We start from the raw sequence: 14,717 nt of genomic DNA on the forward strand, positions 1-14,717 counted from the left end.
TATATATAAAAAGAAGTAAGAATAATTCCCAAAAATAAATGCATCTCACAAGTTATTTTTCAATATTAGCGCAGAGTGTTTTTCTACAAAACATCTGCTATAGTAACAAGTAATATGGTGTAGTGGTAAGGAAAAAAGAAACAAACAAAATCATAATAAAAGCCTACTAAAAGTTATTTTGGACGTAGTCACAGATGGTGAGCAAAGAAAAAAAAGAAAAGTTATATAGGGCCTCGGTGAAGGATAGAGTCAATTTCAAAACCTTGTAGGCATGTTTTTGGTAAGTCTTTACTTTTTTTTACATTTTCAATATTTTATATAATATAACAATAGATAATACGCGCAAAGCCTCTATAAAGTCGTAGAAAGATGCGTTTTTTTTTTAAACAACTTATCGATAATAATTATCAAAGAAAACAAATATACATCACATTATTCTATAATGATTCTCTTATTTGAATATTGTGGACGAAAGATGCCAATTTGAAGATCGATATTTTTAATTATAATTGAAGATCCCTTCGCAGTTCTATTTTCCATAGCCACTTTTTTTTTTCTCATACCCCATTTTTGCCCTCTGAATTTCGACATCAATCGCATTGGAGCATGGAATGATCTGATTTAATTAATACAATTTGTGTTGTGATACAATGAATCGTTTGTTTTCTTGATTCGATTCTGCTGATCTTTTCGCTTTGTTTTAAACAATTCTTACAGACATCTGATCGTTGAAATGAAGGCTAGTCTTTCTTTATAGAACGGATTTTTTCTCATTCTCGACATACGATCGAGATTCTTCGTACGATCTTTTTCATCTCGATTTAACGAACAAACCGGATTTAGTATAAATTGAGATGATTAATGTTAAAAGGCTATGGGTATATTCACTCACTTACAAGGTTTTGAAACTAACGAGAAAGGGAGAGAATAAATATGAAATTTGACGATCGTAGTTTTAAATATCGCTGAATTAATTTTTTATTTTAGAATTAAGATCAAAGATATTGAAATCAAATTAATTCAATTCTGGTGATTCTCATTCATTTGTAATTTTGATACATCGTCGTATAATGTTGTAGATACGATATTAGTTATCTCTCACAATGCGTAATTTGTAATTTTATCACGGAGTTATTTAAATAAAAAGTGAAAGCTTATGGAAAGATAATAGTATAGAAGAGTTCGTGGAATATTATTCTTTTTCTTGGATCTCGATTGATGATTGTTGAACTTTAGTCAAACGGAAAGATTTTATATTCAAAAGCATGTTGTAAATAGAATTTTGTTGACAATTGTACAAGCCTTAACAATATATGCAGCCGGGACATACGGCAGGCAGGCTTGCAGATAAATCGCATAGAAGGCAGGTTCTAACGCGTATTAGAAAATCCACGCGTACTCCTAACAAAACTGACCACTTTTGAATCGAGTATAGTGCAGTGGTAAACGCAATGCAAAAACTGATGATGACAATCTAGGTGACAATTTTTTCTAAGTCGCTACAATATACTTGTGAAGGGATCACGCAATCCCTTGTTACAGGAGCACGATAGCGTGATGCTTGGTGAGATATCGCCTCATCACGAATACTACGACAGCAAATCGTCCACGGAAACACCACCCAGTTACAATCAGCTTAACTACAATGAAAACATCGAGAGATTTTTTAAGAGTAAACCATCGGTTGCAACCATGTATGGTAGCGACGAGGAAATTTTGAATTTGAGCAACGACGAGGGCGGTAAAACTAGTCCTAATTCAGCAGGTAATCTATATCATAAGATCTTGATTCATGAATTCATGATTCATGGATGTTTTCTTTTTTGGAGATGATTGCCATTCGTTTCAACGCTAATAGATAAATTTGCTTTCCTTTTTCAGCAAGAAAATGTATGTCACCGATAAACGGTAGCGGTGCTAGCGGAAGTGGCAGCGCTGAAAATCTTAGCAGCAGTTCGAACAATTTACCTATTTCCGCAAGGAGAGATAATACTTCCAATACAACAAATAGCAACACCACCACTACGACAGAGAGTTTTAAGCAACCAATTCTAACCGAGTCCCTATTAAGTCGTCATAATGAGGATATGGAGAAAATGATGATGCAAAAGCATCGAGAATTACGATCAAGTATAAAAAATAATGATAAGTTAAAAGATTTGCGTATAAAAACGTCGATCGAGAAGATATCAGTGGATCAGAATAATCATTACATTGGTCAATGTCACGGTATCAAGAGAAGTGGTAGTCATAGCTGGGAAGGTGATAGTTTCAAGGTAAGAATTATTTTTACGATCTTTCGTTTCCTTTTTTTTCATTCCGTTCGTCATTACTTTCGACGAGTATAATTTTTTATTTTTTTATTTTTATTTCTTTTTATTTTCTAAATATATTAGGTTTCGAAACAAGATGAAGTTTCCAGGACGAGCACTGTCGGTCCATTACCAATAAATGTTGCTACTACTATCGCGAGTATGAGCGTTGATCAAACATCTACGGTGTTTCAAACCAATGGAAATATCAATTTGTGGCCATCCTTGTCAGTAACTGTACCATCAGCAACTCCTGTTCTACCATGTATTAACCAAAAGTAATTCTATTATATATTTCTATGGTTTTTAAACATTTATGTAAGATTTATTTATTTTATATACAGAGTGATCACTTTGTATATAAAGGTGAGTGTCTCTTAAAATGACGATTTCAAATAACTCGTAAGTTATTCGTTGTACGAACAAATGTTTTAAACAAAAGTTGCATGATATCTAGGGGGACATTCAGTGTCCCCTTTGTTATTATCATATCTTCTTTATTGAGATCTCAAATTTTGCGTAAAAAAGTATTTACAAAGTGAGACTTATGGGATTTATCGTCATGTTAAAAGACTCACCCTGTATATGTGCTAATTATATATATGTCCAACTTTTTTATAGTGTCAATTGTCAAGCTATTCCAAGAATTCCAATGATTCCACAAATGATACCTGCATATTACTTGCCTGTTCCACAACAAATTGACGTTCCTATACCAACAGCAAAATATTCTCAACCACCGACAAACGTTATTCCTTCATCAGTACCAATGTCGCAACAAAGCCCGTATAGTATGTATCAATTAATTAATAATATTTTATGTATTGGTACATAGAAATATATACATTTATATTTCTTTTGCAACTTATGGAAGATCGGGAACATTGAGAACTTATAAGAGGAATGTAGTGTTTGTTCCAGTATCGTACGTCGCAACAGCAATGCCCGGTGTCATGTATCCCCCGATAATCGGTACTTCAACTCCAGGGACAATGATGTATCAACCTTTTTTAATACCCGAGCAAGCTTCTATGCCACAAGAAAATGCTAAATCTATGGACAGAAAAAGATCTGCTAGTCAAGCAACAAGCATCAAGGCCGAACCAGGTAGCATTATGGCTATGTCCGAATCATCGAAAAAGGTATATCTTTCTATCCTTCTAACGTATTTATCCAGTTATTTGTTTAATGAGAGAGATAGAGAGAGAGAGAGAGAGAGAGAGAGGGAGAGAATTTACTTTTTATTTTATTCATATTATAGGTGTTATCCCCAGGTGAGCTTTTTTCTTCTTGTATCAGTAACGATGGTGGTTGTTCCAGTGTTGTAGACATACCAACGCCAATAAATAACAAACAACATATGAATATTGATTACAACAGTAATGAGTCTAGTTCTTCGAGTTTCTATAGTAGTCTCTTGTATAAAAGTAGTGAAAGTAACTGTAATCCCGATCAAAAGACAACCGAACAAGTTGCAGAGGTAAATGAATCTATATATATATATATATATATATATATGTGTGTGTATGCAGCAAAACAGAGTCAAAATGTATTAACAACAAATTTGTATTTTTATATATGTATATATAGAACTCGCAAGAAGCAGCAAAGGTAAAACATGCAATACACAGAAGAGATCCGCCTTGGTTAGAAGGAGTCCAATTAACACCAGAGTTGATATATGAGTATCAACTTCGTCCAAAGACTTTAAACGAAGTACTCGAATCTGACATGGACAGTTTAAAGAAAATTAGTCAACCGCTTTTAGTGAATGAACAGTTAGGTCAACTTTACTTTGATTTGGAACTTGAAGGCTTTGGGACAAAACTGATGCTCGAGGATGGAATAACTTCTAGCGAAAGTGATAGTGGAAGCAGTAATAGCAGTTGGATTGGTCTTACATCTCAGGTTAGAAACAACTTTATTACTATTCCAAGAGGATTTCCTATGGAATCGATATAAAAACCTTTTATCAGTATCATCGTTTATTTATTTCTCCAGACAATGAACTTGTATTGTGTTTTATTCACTGCCTGAATTCATTTTTTAGTTTTCATATTTAAATTTATCCTAGTTTATTTTTATTGACCGTTGTACATGAATCCACTTATGTATGAATATTCAGTATCTCAACATATGCTCACTATAAGGTATTCGTATGTAAAACAAATTAACGAAAAGAGAATACTTCTCTCATTTAATACAGCATGATCAAAAAAGAATATTTCCATTCTTATATGAATTTTTGTTACACATGCGAATGTTCTGCTATGAGTGTAAAACTTTGATACATACTCCCATATTTATTTTTCATCTTTATTTACAAGATAAAATATATTCACAATGTTCAAATTAAGCCATCTATTATTTGCATTTAGAGTATGAAAGGAATGACTGAAATTTTTATTTCTAATCATATTTTTGTATGATATACACAATTTTATTTGTGTAGTATATCATCAATTCCAATTGTTTAAATATTTCAATGACGATGGTCAGAAGCCAAAGTCGTTATACGTATAATTGCAGCATAAACAAAAAAGAAGAATGGTGAAATATGGTAGACTGATAATGATTCATGAGGAAAACGCACCCTTGCCGCCACCGTTACCTTCTCAGACAGTATCCTGCCAGCAAACATAGCAATATCGATGTTTTGTGCATTTCGTATTCTAAAGAGATTGATTCTTTAACGAAATTCACTGAAATATTTTTAAATCACAATGATACCTCCAGAAAAAAATGTTCTTATATGGGTACCATACAATTTTTCAGCACAAAAAAAAAGAAAAAGATGGAAGTGATGAGACCTTTTATAAAAATACTTTCATACTATATTCATATATTTTCTTTTTCTTTCTTTAATTTCTTTTCAGCTTTTAACATTCATATGTTATTATTATCTTAATATTTTGCTCCAAAGCTATGTAAGATCTTTTTAAATTATGTCAAAGAAATGTTTCCTCGAACTCGTTTGACGTTCCGAGTGCCTCAAATATACAGGGTATCCCAGTTTTTTCCCGTCAAACGTTACTAACATATTCTACAAGCAAAAGTAAATTAAAAATACGAAATGATTAAGAACTGATGTTTCATCAGGAGTTAAAACTAAAAATTTACGATGTATTTACAAAAATGAAGGAAAATGAATATGAAATTAGTAATGCAATAGTTTCTATTTCCCGTAGATATTAGTTCATATTTTTATTTACAACTTTTTAATAAAGCATTTATGAGTCTATATTTATATGATATTTTTGTTTTATTTTTTTTTTGTAAAATATGTTGATAACGTTCGACGAAACAAAACTGAGACATCCTATATATATGTATACACATTCTTTTTAAAAGAGAAATAGAATTATATGAATTAATATTATTATACATCGTACGTATAAAAAAATCAATTAGGATACAGTAGCTGTATGAGTTAATGATATGTTTAAATGTACTTAAAAAACGTTTAACAATAAGTTGAAAAACATTGGATATCTTAAACGTACACGTTATGGCTAAAATTGTCATTTAATTATAATATTGTAATTTTTTTTCGTAATTTAGCGCGATATTATTCTTTAGAGAAATATTAAATGTAGATATTTCATATGATGTTTTTTTATTCTATTAATAAAAAAAAAAAGAGAGAATTAATCTTTGAATTATTTATAACTTTAATCATTTACATGAAATTTTTACTTCTTTTTACGATCCAATATTTGCGTAATAGTGTTTCGCAAACGACCACATATACATATAAATTACGTTAAAGATATGTAATGTAAAATTAAAATATATAAATAATATTTTTATTGTAGAAACAAAAAAAAGAAAGAAATATTAAGAATGCTATTTTCATAGATGTTATGAGACCGTGCATATATACCTATATATATATATATATCTTATATAATAATTCTACAGATATTTTTTTCTCTAGTGATAAAAGAAAATAATATAAAAGATTATTAAATATTTTATATACAATTTAGTTGTATTAATGCACGATCGCTATATCATTATCTTTTTGATAGCTTAGCTTGGTGTATTTGAAGAGTACAAAGAATATTTTTTTACCAGCTTTTTAAGTGTTCCTCCCCGTAAAATGAATGTCAATTTTATCTTAAAATCATTCAGTCTGACAAATGTGTTGTTTTGCGTATAGTATCAAGTTCTCTTAATCTAGTCTAAAATTGAAATAAAACATTAAAAAGATTTACTTCCTGATCTATACTTTATTCGTAATGAAAAGATAAAAGCTAATCATAACACTGGATTCTTCATATATCTTTTTATACGCTTTTATAAGAACGTTGTTATATGTACCTATACTAGATTATTTTTATTATAGAATATATATATATAAACACATACATATATATTTTTTTAATATATATTAAATGTTCGAGTGAAAAAGATTGCCAAGTTTAGAATCCAGAACATGATTTCCTTCATATTTTAATAATAATAATAAGAAGAAGAATAACAATAACAATAAGAAAAGAATTGTTTGTTACAGAGTTAGAGCACAAAACAGAGTGGTGTTTTTTTTAAATACGCTCTTTTTAATTATTCACATTAATTTTCCAAAAAGGCATTCCGCGGAATGTATTTTTCATCATTTATCAATCATTTTTGATAAATACAATCAACATTTTTGCATGCTAGAAGTATAAAAGAGAAAAACTATGCAAAGCTCCATGATCTTTACTGGTATCTCTTGTTTTTACGTTTAAATTATTTATAAGTAAATTTATGATTTATATATATATATAAAAATTTATAAGTGAAATGACGATTTCGTAGAAATTGTTTATCTATTATTCGATATATAAATGTGACAAGTATAAAAAATGTTGGAAAGCATTGTGTGGAGACAAGTCATGTACTACTTAGAAAAACTCTGTCAGATAAAGTTCGAAAAGACATAAGTGTATATAATAATAAAATTGATATAGAAATTTTTATTAAAAATATCTGTAATCGTGCAGTTTGACTTCTTCTATAAGTACAGACAAATATATTACTTTGTCTTTTTCTTGTACAATAATTATTCTTATATATAATAATATAAAATATAATATAAAAGAGGAGAGTGTAGCTTATATTTAGATACAATTTTTCATATAACTTGTATTTCGATATATCAATTCTCAATAAATATTACAGTCTGCACGAAGGACACAAAACTTGGAAATAAATCAATTAATAAGTATTGAAGTATTTGTTATACAAATATGACTTTGTAAATATATAAATTGACCACATATATACAATATGTACCAGCAAACTTTATCATCGAAAATATTTTCATTGTTTTTGAAAGATATACCCAAAGGGCTCGTGAAAAGAATGAATGCATTTCATGAACACTATTCATCTTTCTCCTCTAACATTTTTTTCTAACTTCAATCAAAAAAAAATCTGGTTTGTTATAGTTGTACAATCATCAGACATATTTAAAAATACTTAGCGAATTAATCATTTTCCGACTTTTTTCTCTACTACTTTTTCATTCAGAATAACACGAGGAATCAATTTATACAAAAGACACAAATGATCTCGTAAAAATGACCTTGAGAAAGTTTAATTTTTTACTAAGCATTTTTTTTATAAAATAAAAAATAATAGAAATATTTCAAGTGACAAAGTTAGCTGGTATACTCTGTATATGCTTATATTATATATATCAATATATACACACACAATCATATCTAGAATTATGTCTGCCTTTAAAGTATCTTTACTTTTCGTTAAGGACGAAAAATACATTTTTTTTCTTTTGATATTAATTATTCTTTATATAATCCTTTTTATTGTAATAATAATATAAGTGTGTACTCTTTTTTCGATGACAATTCATAAATAAATCTTTTTCTACGAGTAGAAAAAGATCCGTTACAATCATTCTATTATCTCATACTGAAAAAGTGAAGAAATGAAAAGAAAAAATGATAAATCGAATATTTTATAAGATTTAATAAATAATGTATTCCTACGTGTGATACGCAAAAAACAATTATAGAATATAGATTAATAAATAATGAACTTTATCGTGAAGACTTCACATATGTTATGTTTATGCAACATTTTAAGCAAAATTTAAATGTATTTTCAAATATACAATTATAAATCCGTCATCTAGAGTTCAAATTCTTTTCCAAAACAGATATTTCGTAATAAGATCGTAAATACAACGATATAAATACATGTGTGTAGCATAATTTTGTATAAAAAATAATAAAAATTAAAATATAAAATTTCTTTTGTAAACAAATCTTACATAACTAATCATTATCATATCGATGACACTGCAAAAATTTTATCATCTTCAGTGTCCATTTGTTCTTCTACTTTGAGATTGGTTTTTGCAATCTGTGGGAAAAAGAAATATATAATTACATACAAATCTTTTTAATTTTCACAATTTAGAGAATCTTCGTAATTGGTCACCTGTGTTTGTCGTAAATCTTTGTTAGAAGATCTCAGGAACTTTCTTATAAATGGAGCTAATAGCATAGGATCTAATTTGTCAACATCCTCGGAAGAAATAATACTTACTATAAGACCAATACTCAGGGTAACCAAAGTACCAATTACGGTATACCATAAATAACTGATACGATACAATGCCCATAGCTCACTGTTATATATAATAATTTTAAGATAAATCATTTACTGGTTGCTTATAATAAAATTTTTGCATAAAATGGGTTACATACGGAAATAAATTCCCGTCTTCTTCGTTCAATACAGTTTCAGGAGGTGTCAATAAAAAGAGATTTTCTACTTGAGGAAATGAATATGTACATTCTTTAATGGAAACAGGTTTTTCATCGAATCTGTTTAAAAATAGATATTAAATCAAATTTGAAATTTTCTTTGTTCGTTTATAATTACATTTTACAGAAAAAATTACTTACTTCATTCTTCCAGTAGCTATAGCTGCTTGAGCTGTTAGAGTGATCCAACTCATAAAACCACAACCAGCTAAACCACCAATGAGAGCACCCTAACAATTATTATACACGAATGAAATAAGTAAACCGTACTTTCAAAAAATGTTATAATAACAATATCAGAAATACCTTTGCATTTACCCAAGGCATTAGAACCCCCATAGTAAAAATACCAAGAGATGGACCATTTGTGATAGAATTTAAACTGATAGATAACTTTATCGTGGATTAAAAAAACAAAGTTAGATCATCATTCACACTTCTGAATTACTTGAAATATTTATCAAGAGATATATCAAGTATCGTTTTCACTGATTTTTTACCTGCAAAACATGCGATCCAGTTTTTTCGACGATAAAAGCGAGAGCCACACAAATTACTCCTATGATAATAACTATACATTTTATAAGTATATCAGTGATTCTAGGAGTGAATCCTGTTTTACGAAATGGCTTAATAAAGTCTTCTAATACGACCGCTGCCATAGAGTTCAAACCAGTTGATAAAGAACTATAAATTATTGGAACAAATGATCACTGCTAAGACATTTAATTTATTTTTAATTTGTACCAAACCATAAAAAATATGTAATACCTGAGAGCAGCACTGAATACTCCAGCAACAAATAAACCAGGTAATCCAGGATAATCTCCCAAAACGTTCATAACTAAAAGAGGTAAAAGCTGATCCTTTGTACCAGCCAACTATAATTGATCGATCAATAAATTATCTAAAGATATTTAATAAAATAGTAAATATAAAAATGATAAAATTTAATTACTTTCGTCGTCAGAGGATCACATTTATAATACCAAGCATATATTAACAATCCTGCATATCCACACGTTCCCACGATTAATGAAACTCCGATAATAAAACACCAGAGTGCCCTAAAAACCAATAAGTGACTCTTTATTCTATACAAAATTATGTAAAATTATTACATAATTCAAAATTTTTCAACTACCTCCTAGCCAACTGCAAAGTAGGTAGTGCGAGAAAAAGCTGGATTATGTTCTGACTTATTGCCAAAGATTGCAACCATTGAACAAATCCTCCAATTATAAGCGACCAAACTGTATGTCTCGCCATAGGACTCCAATCTAATCTATATTTTGTTTAATATAAAATAAATGTATTTTATAAATATAGCGAGCTTTATAGAATTTAAATTTTCAATATACAAACGTTGGAAATTCGAGTCTATCAGAATCCCGATTTCTTTCTAATACAACCGATAATCCATTTATATCTGAAGTGCCTTTGATCACGATCAAAAGCATCGATCCAAACATCACGAAAGCTTGAATAAAATCAGCCCAGACCACTGCTTTTAATCCACCCTACAAATAACAATCTAAACATTATTTAAATGAACCAAATTTTCAACAGCAAAAAGATATAAATTCTTACCATACAAGTATAAAAAATACAGATGATGCATACAAAAGGTGTGATGATATGGACATTAATTCCGGTCACTAAAAATGATTAATGGATTAATGAGTTTTTTTGTTAATAAAATATTTCTTATTCAAGCATTTTAATTGATGAATAGACGCACCTTGATTAAAAGCTAATGCTGGTACATAGATGACAATGGGTAGATAGACTATCTGTACGATTCCAATATACAAGAATTAAACAATCGTTAGGATAACATAAAGAGATCTTTCGTTTATACAAATTACTCACCATACTGATGGAAAAAAGGACAGATCCTAATAATCGGATTCTTTTATCGAAACGTCTTTCAAGATACTCGTACGTGCTAGTGAGTTTTAAATCATGAAAAACAGGTAGAAATACATTTGACATAACAAGGCCAGTAATGATCAATCCAAAAGAGATGAAAAGATAACTAGTACCATAAACATAAACCTCAGTTGGTATACTCAGTAAAGATATACCTAACAAACAATACGCATATACTATTATAATTAACAACATTGACATAGTATAAATGAGAATCTAGAAACAAAAATTCTTGCTAACATTCTACCTGATATAAAGCTGGCTATTAGACTCAAACCAATTGGAAATGCCTTCATGTTTCTACCACCGACTAAATATTCATCCTCTCCTGAAATTTTTTTTATAAAACCAAAATAAATACCAACGAAAGCAGAAGCTGAAAGCATTAAGACGAAAACGGTATAATCCGGAATAGCAAAGCTTTGCATGGACTTGTTAATTTCTTGAACTGTCGGTATTTCCTGAACCCATTTTGTCAACAGTTCATCCGAAATGTCTTCCGAAGTCATCTTTTTTCAGGATAGTATCTATATAGTTTAATAACGCTCTTTTGATATTTTTGTGCGCTCCACTAAATTTCTTTTCTTTTTTTTTTTGCTCACAGAAAGATGATCTTTAATACGTAATTACTTATACTCATTAACTTTGATCAAAATCGTACTCCTCTTACTTTAACAAAAACCTTTTTTTATAAATATTATTTCTAATTAAATAACAATATTCATATTTCTGATGAATTCTTAATTTTACAATTGTCTTAAAAATTTCTCAATTTTCTTGAGAAAAGATTAGATATTATTCTTGAATATTAATAACGAAACAATGTTTGATCAATTGACAATAAAGTGAACCGAATTCTTGTAACATTGTCAAATCACTAAACTTCAAATTATGGAGGAAACCTAATCCATCCTTTGGCAAAGACGTACTAACATGTATTGCAAGCCCAGAATAATCCAAAAGCTCTTGTGTGGTTTGGCGTTATTACATACATTAAGTTTGTGCCGTTGCGACAATTTTCTCGTTAAGCGAACAATGAGAATTAAGTACATACGCTTAAACGACTGGGGGTATTATATTCGTGGGTATCGCAAGTGGATAATACGACCTAAATTTAGTAGTAGTAGTACGGGTATGTATTCGGTCAGATTGAGGGCCACGATTCTTCCTGTTACAAGTTTTCAACATCAAAGAATAGTTAACGCAATGAGCTACAAATGTTCATTCGACGATTAACAGAACATAATTATTGAAAATCGCCGGCTGAATATGATTAAAATTTTGCGGTCCACGGCCACCCGAGGCTACTTGACTAATGTATTTCAACTTATTGAAAACATAGTACGGAACTTACCATGTTTATTTGATTCATTTTCTTCCTATAAAAATTATATCTATACAACTATTAAACCTAGCGTATTCAAAAAGCTTTAATCGTTAAGTTCATATTTTTTCTGTTATTAAGCATCGTAAATGTACAGTAACATCGACGGACCAAAACGTCGAAATTATTACGACGGTACCATATCATTTGAAGACCATACCGTCGATAAGGCCGCAAAATTAATAAATTGCATAACTAAAAGTAATCATTCATAAGAAGAAAATTATTTTTGAAAAGTATTTAAAAAATCTTTTTAATCGATTGCTTCACAAAACATTATTTATAATCCCTTGTGACATAAACGAATAGGTCATAAAAGATATCTTTTTCTTTCATACATAATTACAAGAAATATCCTTTAATCTACATTTATTTAACAAATGTTGTATCTTAGAATAATGTATTAATTCGGATAAATATGTATATTTTAAAGTTCGTTATTATGGAAATATTTTTACCCCTCGTAGAATTGAGGTAATTTATTACCCATTATTACTTTTCTATCAATTCCTTTATCTGTAATTACACCAAGACGTATAACACCACCACTGCTACCGTCACGAGACATAGCCAACGCCAATGCTGTAAAAATATTTCAGTATCACATATTTAAATAAATTCACAATAAAATGTATCAAAAATATTCAAATTTTGTTATACTTACTATTTTGCACCAAAGTAACACATTCGTCTTTAGTCATATTAGGTTTATAATGTGCGTCTACATAGCCATAAACGTATGAAGAACCTGAGCCACCAATAGCAATAGACTGCCGAACGCACATACCTCCTAAAGGAATGCTATATACTTGTCCTCCTTTTTGATTGTCCCATCCAGCTACTAAAATTCCTGCCATTAAGGAATCCCTATAATTGTAGCACATTTCACGAAATACATTAGCAGCTGTCTCTACCAAGGGTTGTGTGCCAAGCTCCATTCTAGACAATTTCAATAAAAATTTATAAAGTATAAAATACAGAATGTATGAATTAAAAATTAGATTCTTACCTGTGTAGATCTAAATGATACTCAACAATATCTGAAATAGCTTGGGTATCTGCAGCAGAACCAGAACGGCAGCAATAGATATAATCTGTGATTCTGGTCAACTTATCAGCAAAACGATTACTTATATATGCTCTGAAATGAAATATTTAAAAATATAGTTAACTTTAAAATGTAAAAAACATAATGTATAAACCACTTTATTAAAAACATAATACCCTGTGGTAGCTCGTGAATCTGCACCTATGACAACACCTCCATCAAATTCTACAGCCATAATAGAGGTCTATAATCAAAAATATAATTATAATATAAAGTTAACCAACAATTAGCAATTGCAATCATTATAATTTGTTATTGTTGCAAAATATAGAAAATTCAATGAAACATACATTTATATTTAAGAATATTTTTATAATTGCATTGTCATTCTAGCCTTCAAATAAAATAACACTTTTCAACTTACACCAGTACTTTGTTCGGAATGAAGCCAATCTGGAACTAAATTATCAGACATCGGACCCATATTTGGTTGAACGAGATTATCTACTGCGTAAGCCATTTTTTTAAATATTATTTTTGGAAAAAGCAAACTTCTTTAACTCTATTGTCAAAAAACGCTTCGATCCACAAAACTAATATGTACTACAAAGTTAGAGTATGTTCATACATAATTGATATATCGATATATAGTTTGCAATCGAGGTCGCTATTGTCGCACTATACAACTTCACGTCATTCAATAGTTAAAAATACGTTGTTTTTTATATTTTATTTTTTCTATCTTTTTCTCATCTATGTTTTACTTAATAATATGTAAAAACAAAAATATAAAAATACACTTCACTTTTTTCGTTTAAAAATTTAAAAATTTAAGATCATTTAACAATTATATGTGTATAATGGCAAGTAAACTACTGTCATTTTTGTATTTACGATATTGCAACTTAACAAAAAATTAATAAATACATATTTAACAAAATAAAAAAATAGCAGGCGGCAAAGTTATAATAAAAAGTTGCGACTCGTAATAAAAAGAAAAAGAAAACGAAAGGAAGGAAAGAAAACGAAAGTAAAAGGAAAGAAAAAGAAGAAATAATTTTATCTGTGCCGAGATTTGTATGAATATCTAGGACGCACTTCGATTATTGTCAACAAAAGAAGGAAATTCGGAAAATCATAAAATTAATTGTATTCGATATCAGTTTCTCTTTCTTTTCTTTTTTATTCTTTCAAAAAAAAAAATCATAAATATATATATATATATATATATATATATATATATATACACAAATATAGATATA

General features: G+C 29.2%; 3 protein-coding genes across 8 annotated transcripts in view; 1 reads left to right on the forward strand and 2 right to left on the reverse strand.

Annotated features, from left to right (window-relative positions):
* The window catches only part of LOC106791824 (period circadian protein), a 22,721-nt gene extending 16,781 nt beyond the window's left edge, over positions 1 to 5,940 (forward strand). For 3 of the 6 annotated variants that reach the window (XM_014757768.1, XM_014757772.1, XM_014757773.1), the window contains 8 exons: positions 1,519 to 1,765; positions 1,882 to 2,276; positions 2,397 to 2,590; positions 2,934 to 3,103; positions 3,222 to 3,454; positions 3,574 to 3,792; positions 3,903 to 4,220; positions 4,842 to 5,940. In XM_014757768.1, coding sequence (XP_014613254.1) covers positions 1,519 to 1,765; positions 1,882 to 2,276; positions 2,397 to 2,590; positions 2,934 to 3,103; positions 3,222 to 3,454; positions 3,574 to 3,792; positions 3,903 to 4,220; positions 4,842 to 4,955 — 1,890 coding nt within the window. In that variant the 3' untranslated portion in view covers positions 4,956 to 5,940. Of the gene's footprint in view, positions 1 to 1,518; positions 1,766 to 1,881; positions 2,277 to 2,396; positions 2,591 to 2,933; positions 3,104 to 3,221; positions 3,455 to 3,573; positions 3,793 to 3,902; positions 4,221 to 4,811 lie in introns of all 6 variants that reach the window. The other 3 variants (XM_014757771.1, XM_014757769.1, XM_014757770.1) reach the window with 3 other exon arrangements.
* Positions 5,941 to 8,080: 2,140 nt separating this feature from the next.
* On the reverse strand, positions 8,081 to 11,964 carry LOC106791825 (sodium-coupled monocarboxylate transporter 1-like). The gene is made up of 14 exons (XM_014757774.1): positions 11,271 to 11,964; positions 10,964 to 11,178; positions 10,833 to 10,884; positions 10,682 to 10,749; positions 10,457 to 10,611; positions 10,236 to 10,376; positions 10,050 to 10,158; positions 9,863 to 9,972; positions 9,592 to 9,778; positions 9,398 to 9,484; positions 9,233 to 9,321; positions 9,032 to 9,151; positions 8,763 to 8,952; positions 8,081 to 8,684 (listed from the first exon to the last, which is right to left on the reverse strand). The coding sequence occupies exons 1-14, from the start codon at positions 11,530 to 11,532 to the stop codon at positions 8,607 to 8,609; spliced, it is 1,863 nt and encodes a 620-aa protein (XP_014613260.1). The 5' UTR covers positions 11,533 to 11,964; the 3' UTR covers positions 8,081 to 8,606.
* A 669-nt stretch (positions 11,965 to 12,633) lies between these two features.
* LOC106791826 (proteasome subunit beta type-6) lies at positions 12,634 to 14,092 on the reverse strand. Its single transcript, XM_014757775.1, has 5 exons — positions 13,880 to 14,092; positions 13,632 to 13,699; positions 13,417 to 13,548; positions 13,072 to 13,346; positions 12,634 to 12,989 (listed from the first exon to the last, which is right to left on the reverse strand). Exons 1-5 carry the CDS (start codon positions 13,973 to 13,975, stop codon positions 12,862 to 12,864), a joined length of 699 nt encoding a protein of 232 aa, XP_014613261.1. The 5' UTR covers positions 13,976 to 14,092; the 3' UTR covers positions 12,634 to 12,861.
* Positions 14,093 to 14,717: the final 625 nt, after the last annotated feature.

Source organism: Polistes canadensis, unplaced genomic scaffold (genome assembly GCF_001313835.1).
Source record: "Polistes canadensis isolate GaletaPanama2010 unplaced genomic scaffold, ASM131383v1 scaffold_346, whole genome shotgun sequence".
Classification (NCBI taxonomy): Eukaryota; Metazoa; Arthropoda; class Insecta; order Hymenoptera; family Vespidae; genus Polistes; species Polistes canadensis.

Bases quoted from the DNA above. Each gene is read 5' to 3' on its own strand.
- LOC106791825 (XM_014757774.1), bottom strand. From the start codon at position 11,532: ATGACTTCGGAAGACATTTCGGATGAACTGTTGACAAAATGGGTTCAG. The intron at 9,779-9,862 runs GTATTACATATT...AATAATTTATAG, and splicing joins GTATTCAGTGCTGCTCTCAG to TTCTTTATCAACTGGTTTGA. The intron at 8,685-8,762 runs GTGACCAATTAC...TTTTTCCCACAG, and splicing joins AAGATTTACGACAAACACAG to ATTGCAAAAACCAATCTCAA.
- LOC106791826 (XM_014757775.1), bottom strand. From the start codon at position 13,975: ATGGCTTACGCAGTAGATAATCTCGTTCAACCAAATATGGGTCCGATG. The intron at 13,700-13,879 runs GTAAGTTGAAAA...TTTTGATTATAG, and splicing joins ATTCCGAACAAAGTACTGGT to ACCTCTATTATGGCTGTAGA. The intron at 13,347-13,416 runs GTAAGAATCTAA...GAAATTGTCTAG, and splicing joins TATCATTTAGATCTACACAG to AATGGAGCTTGGCACACAAC.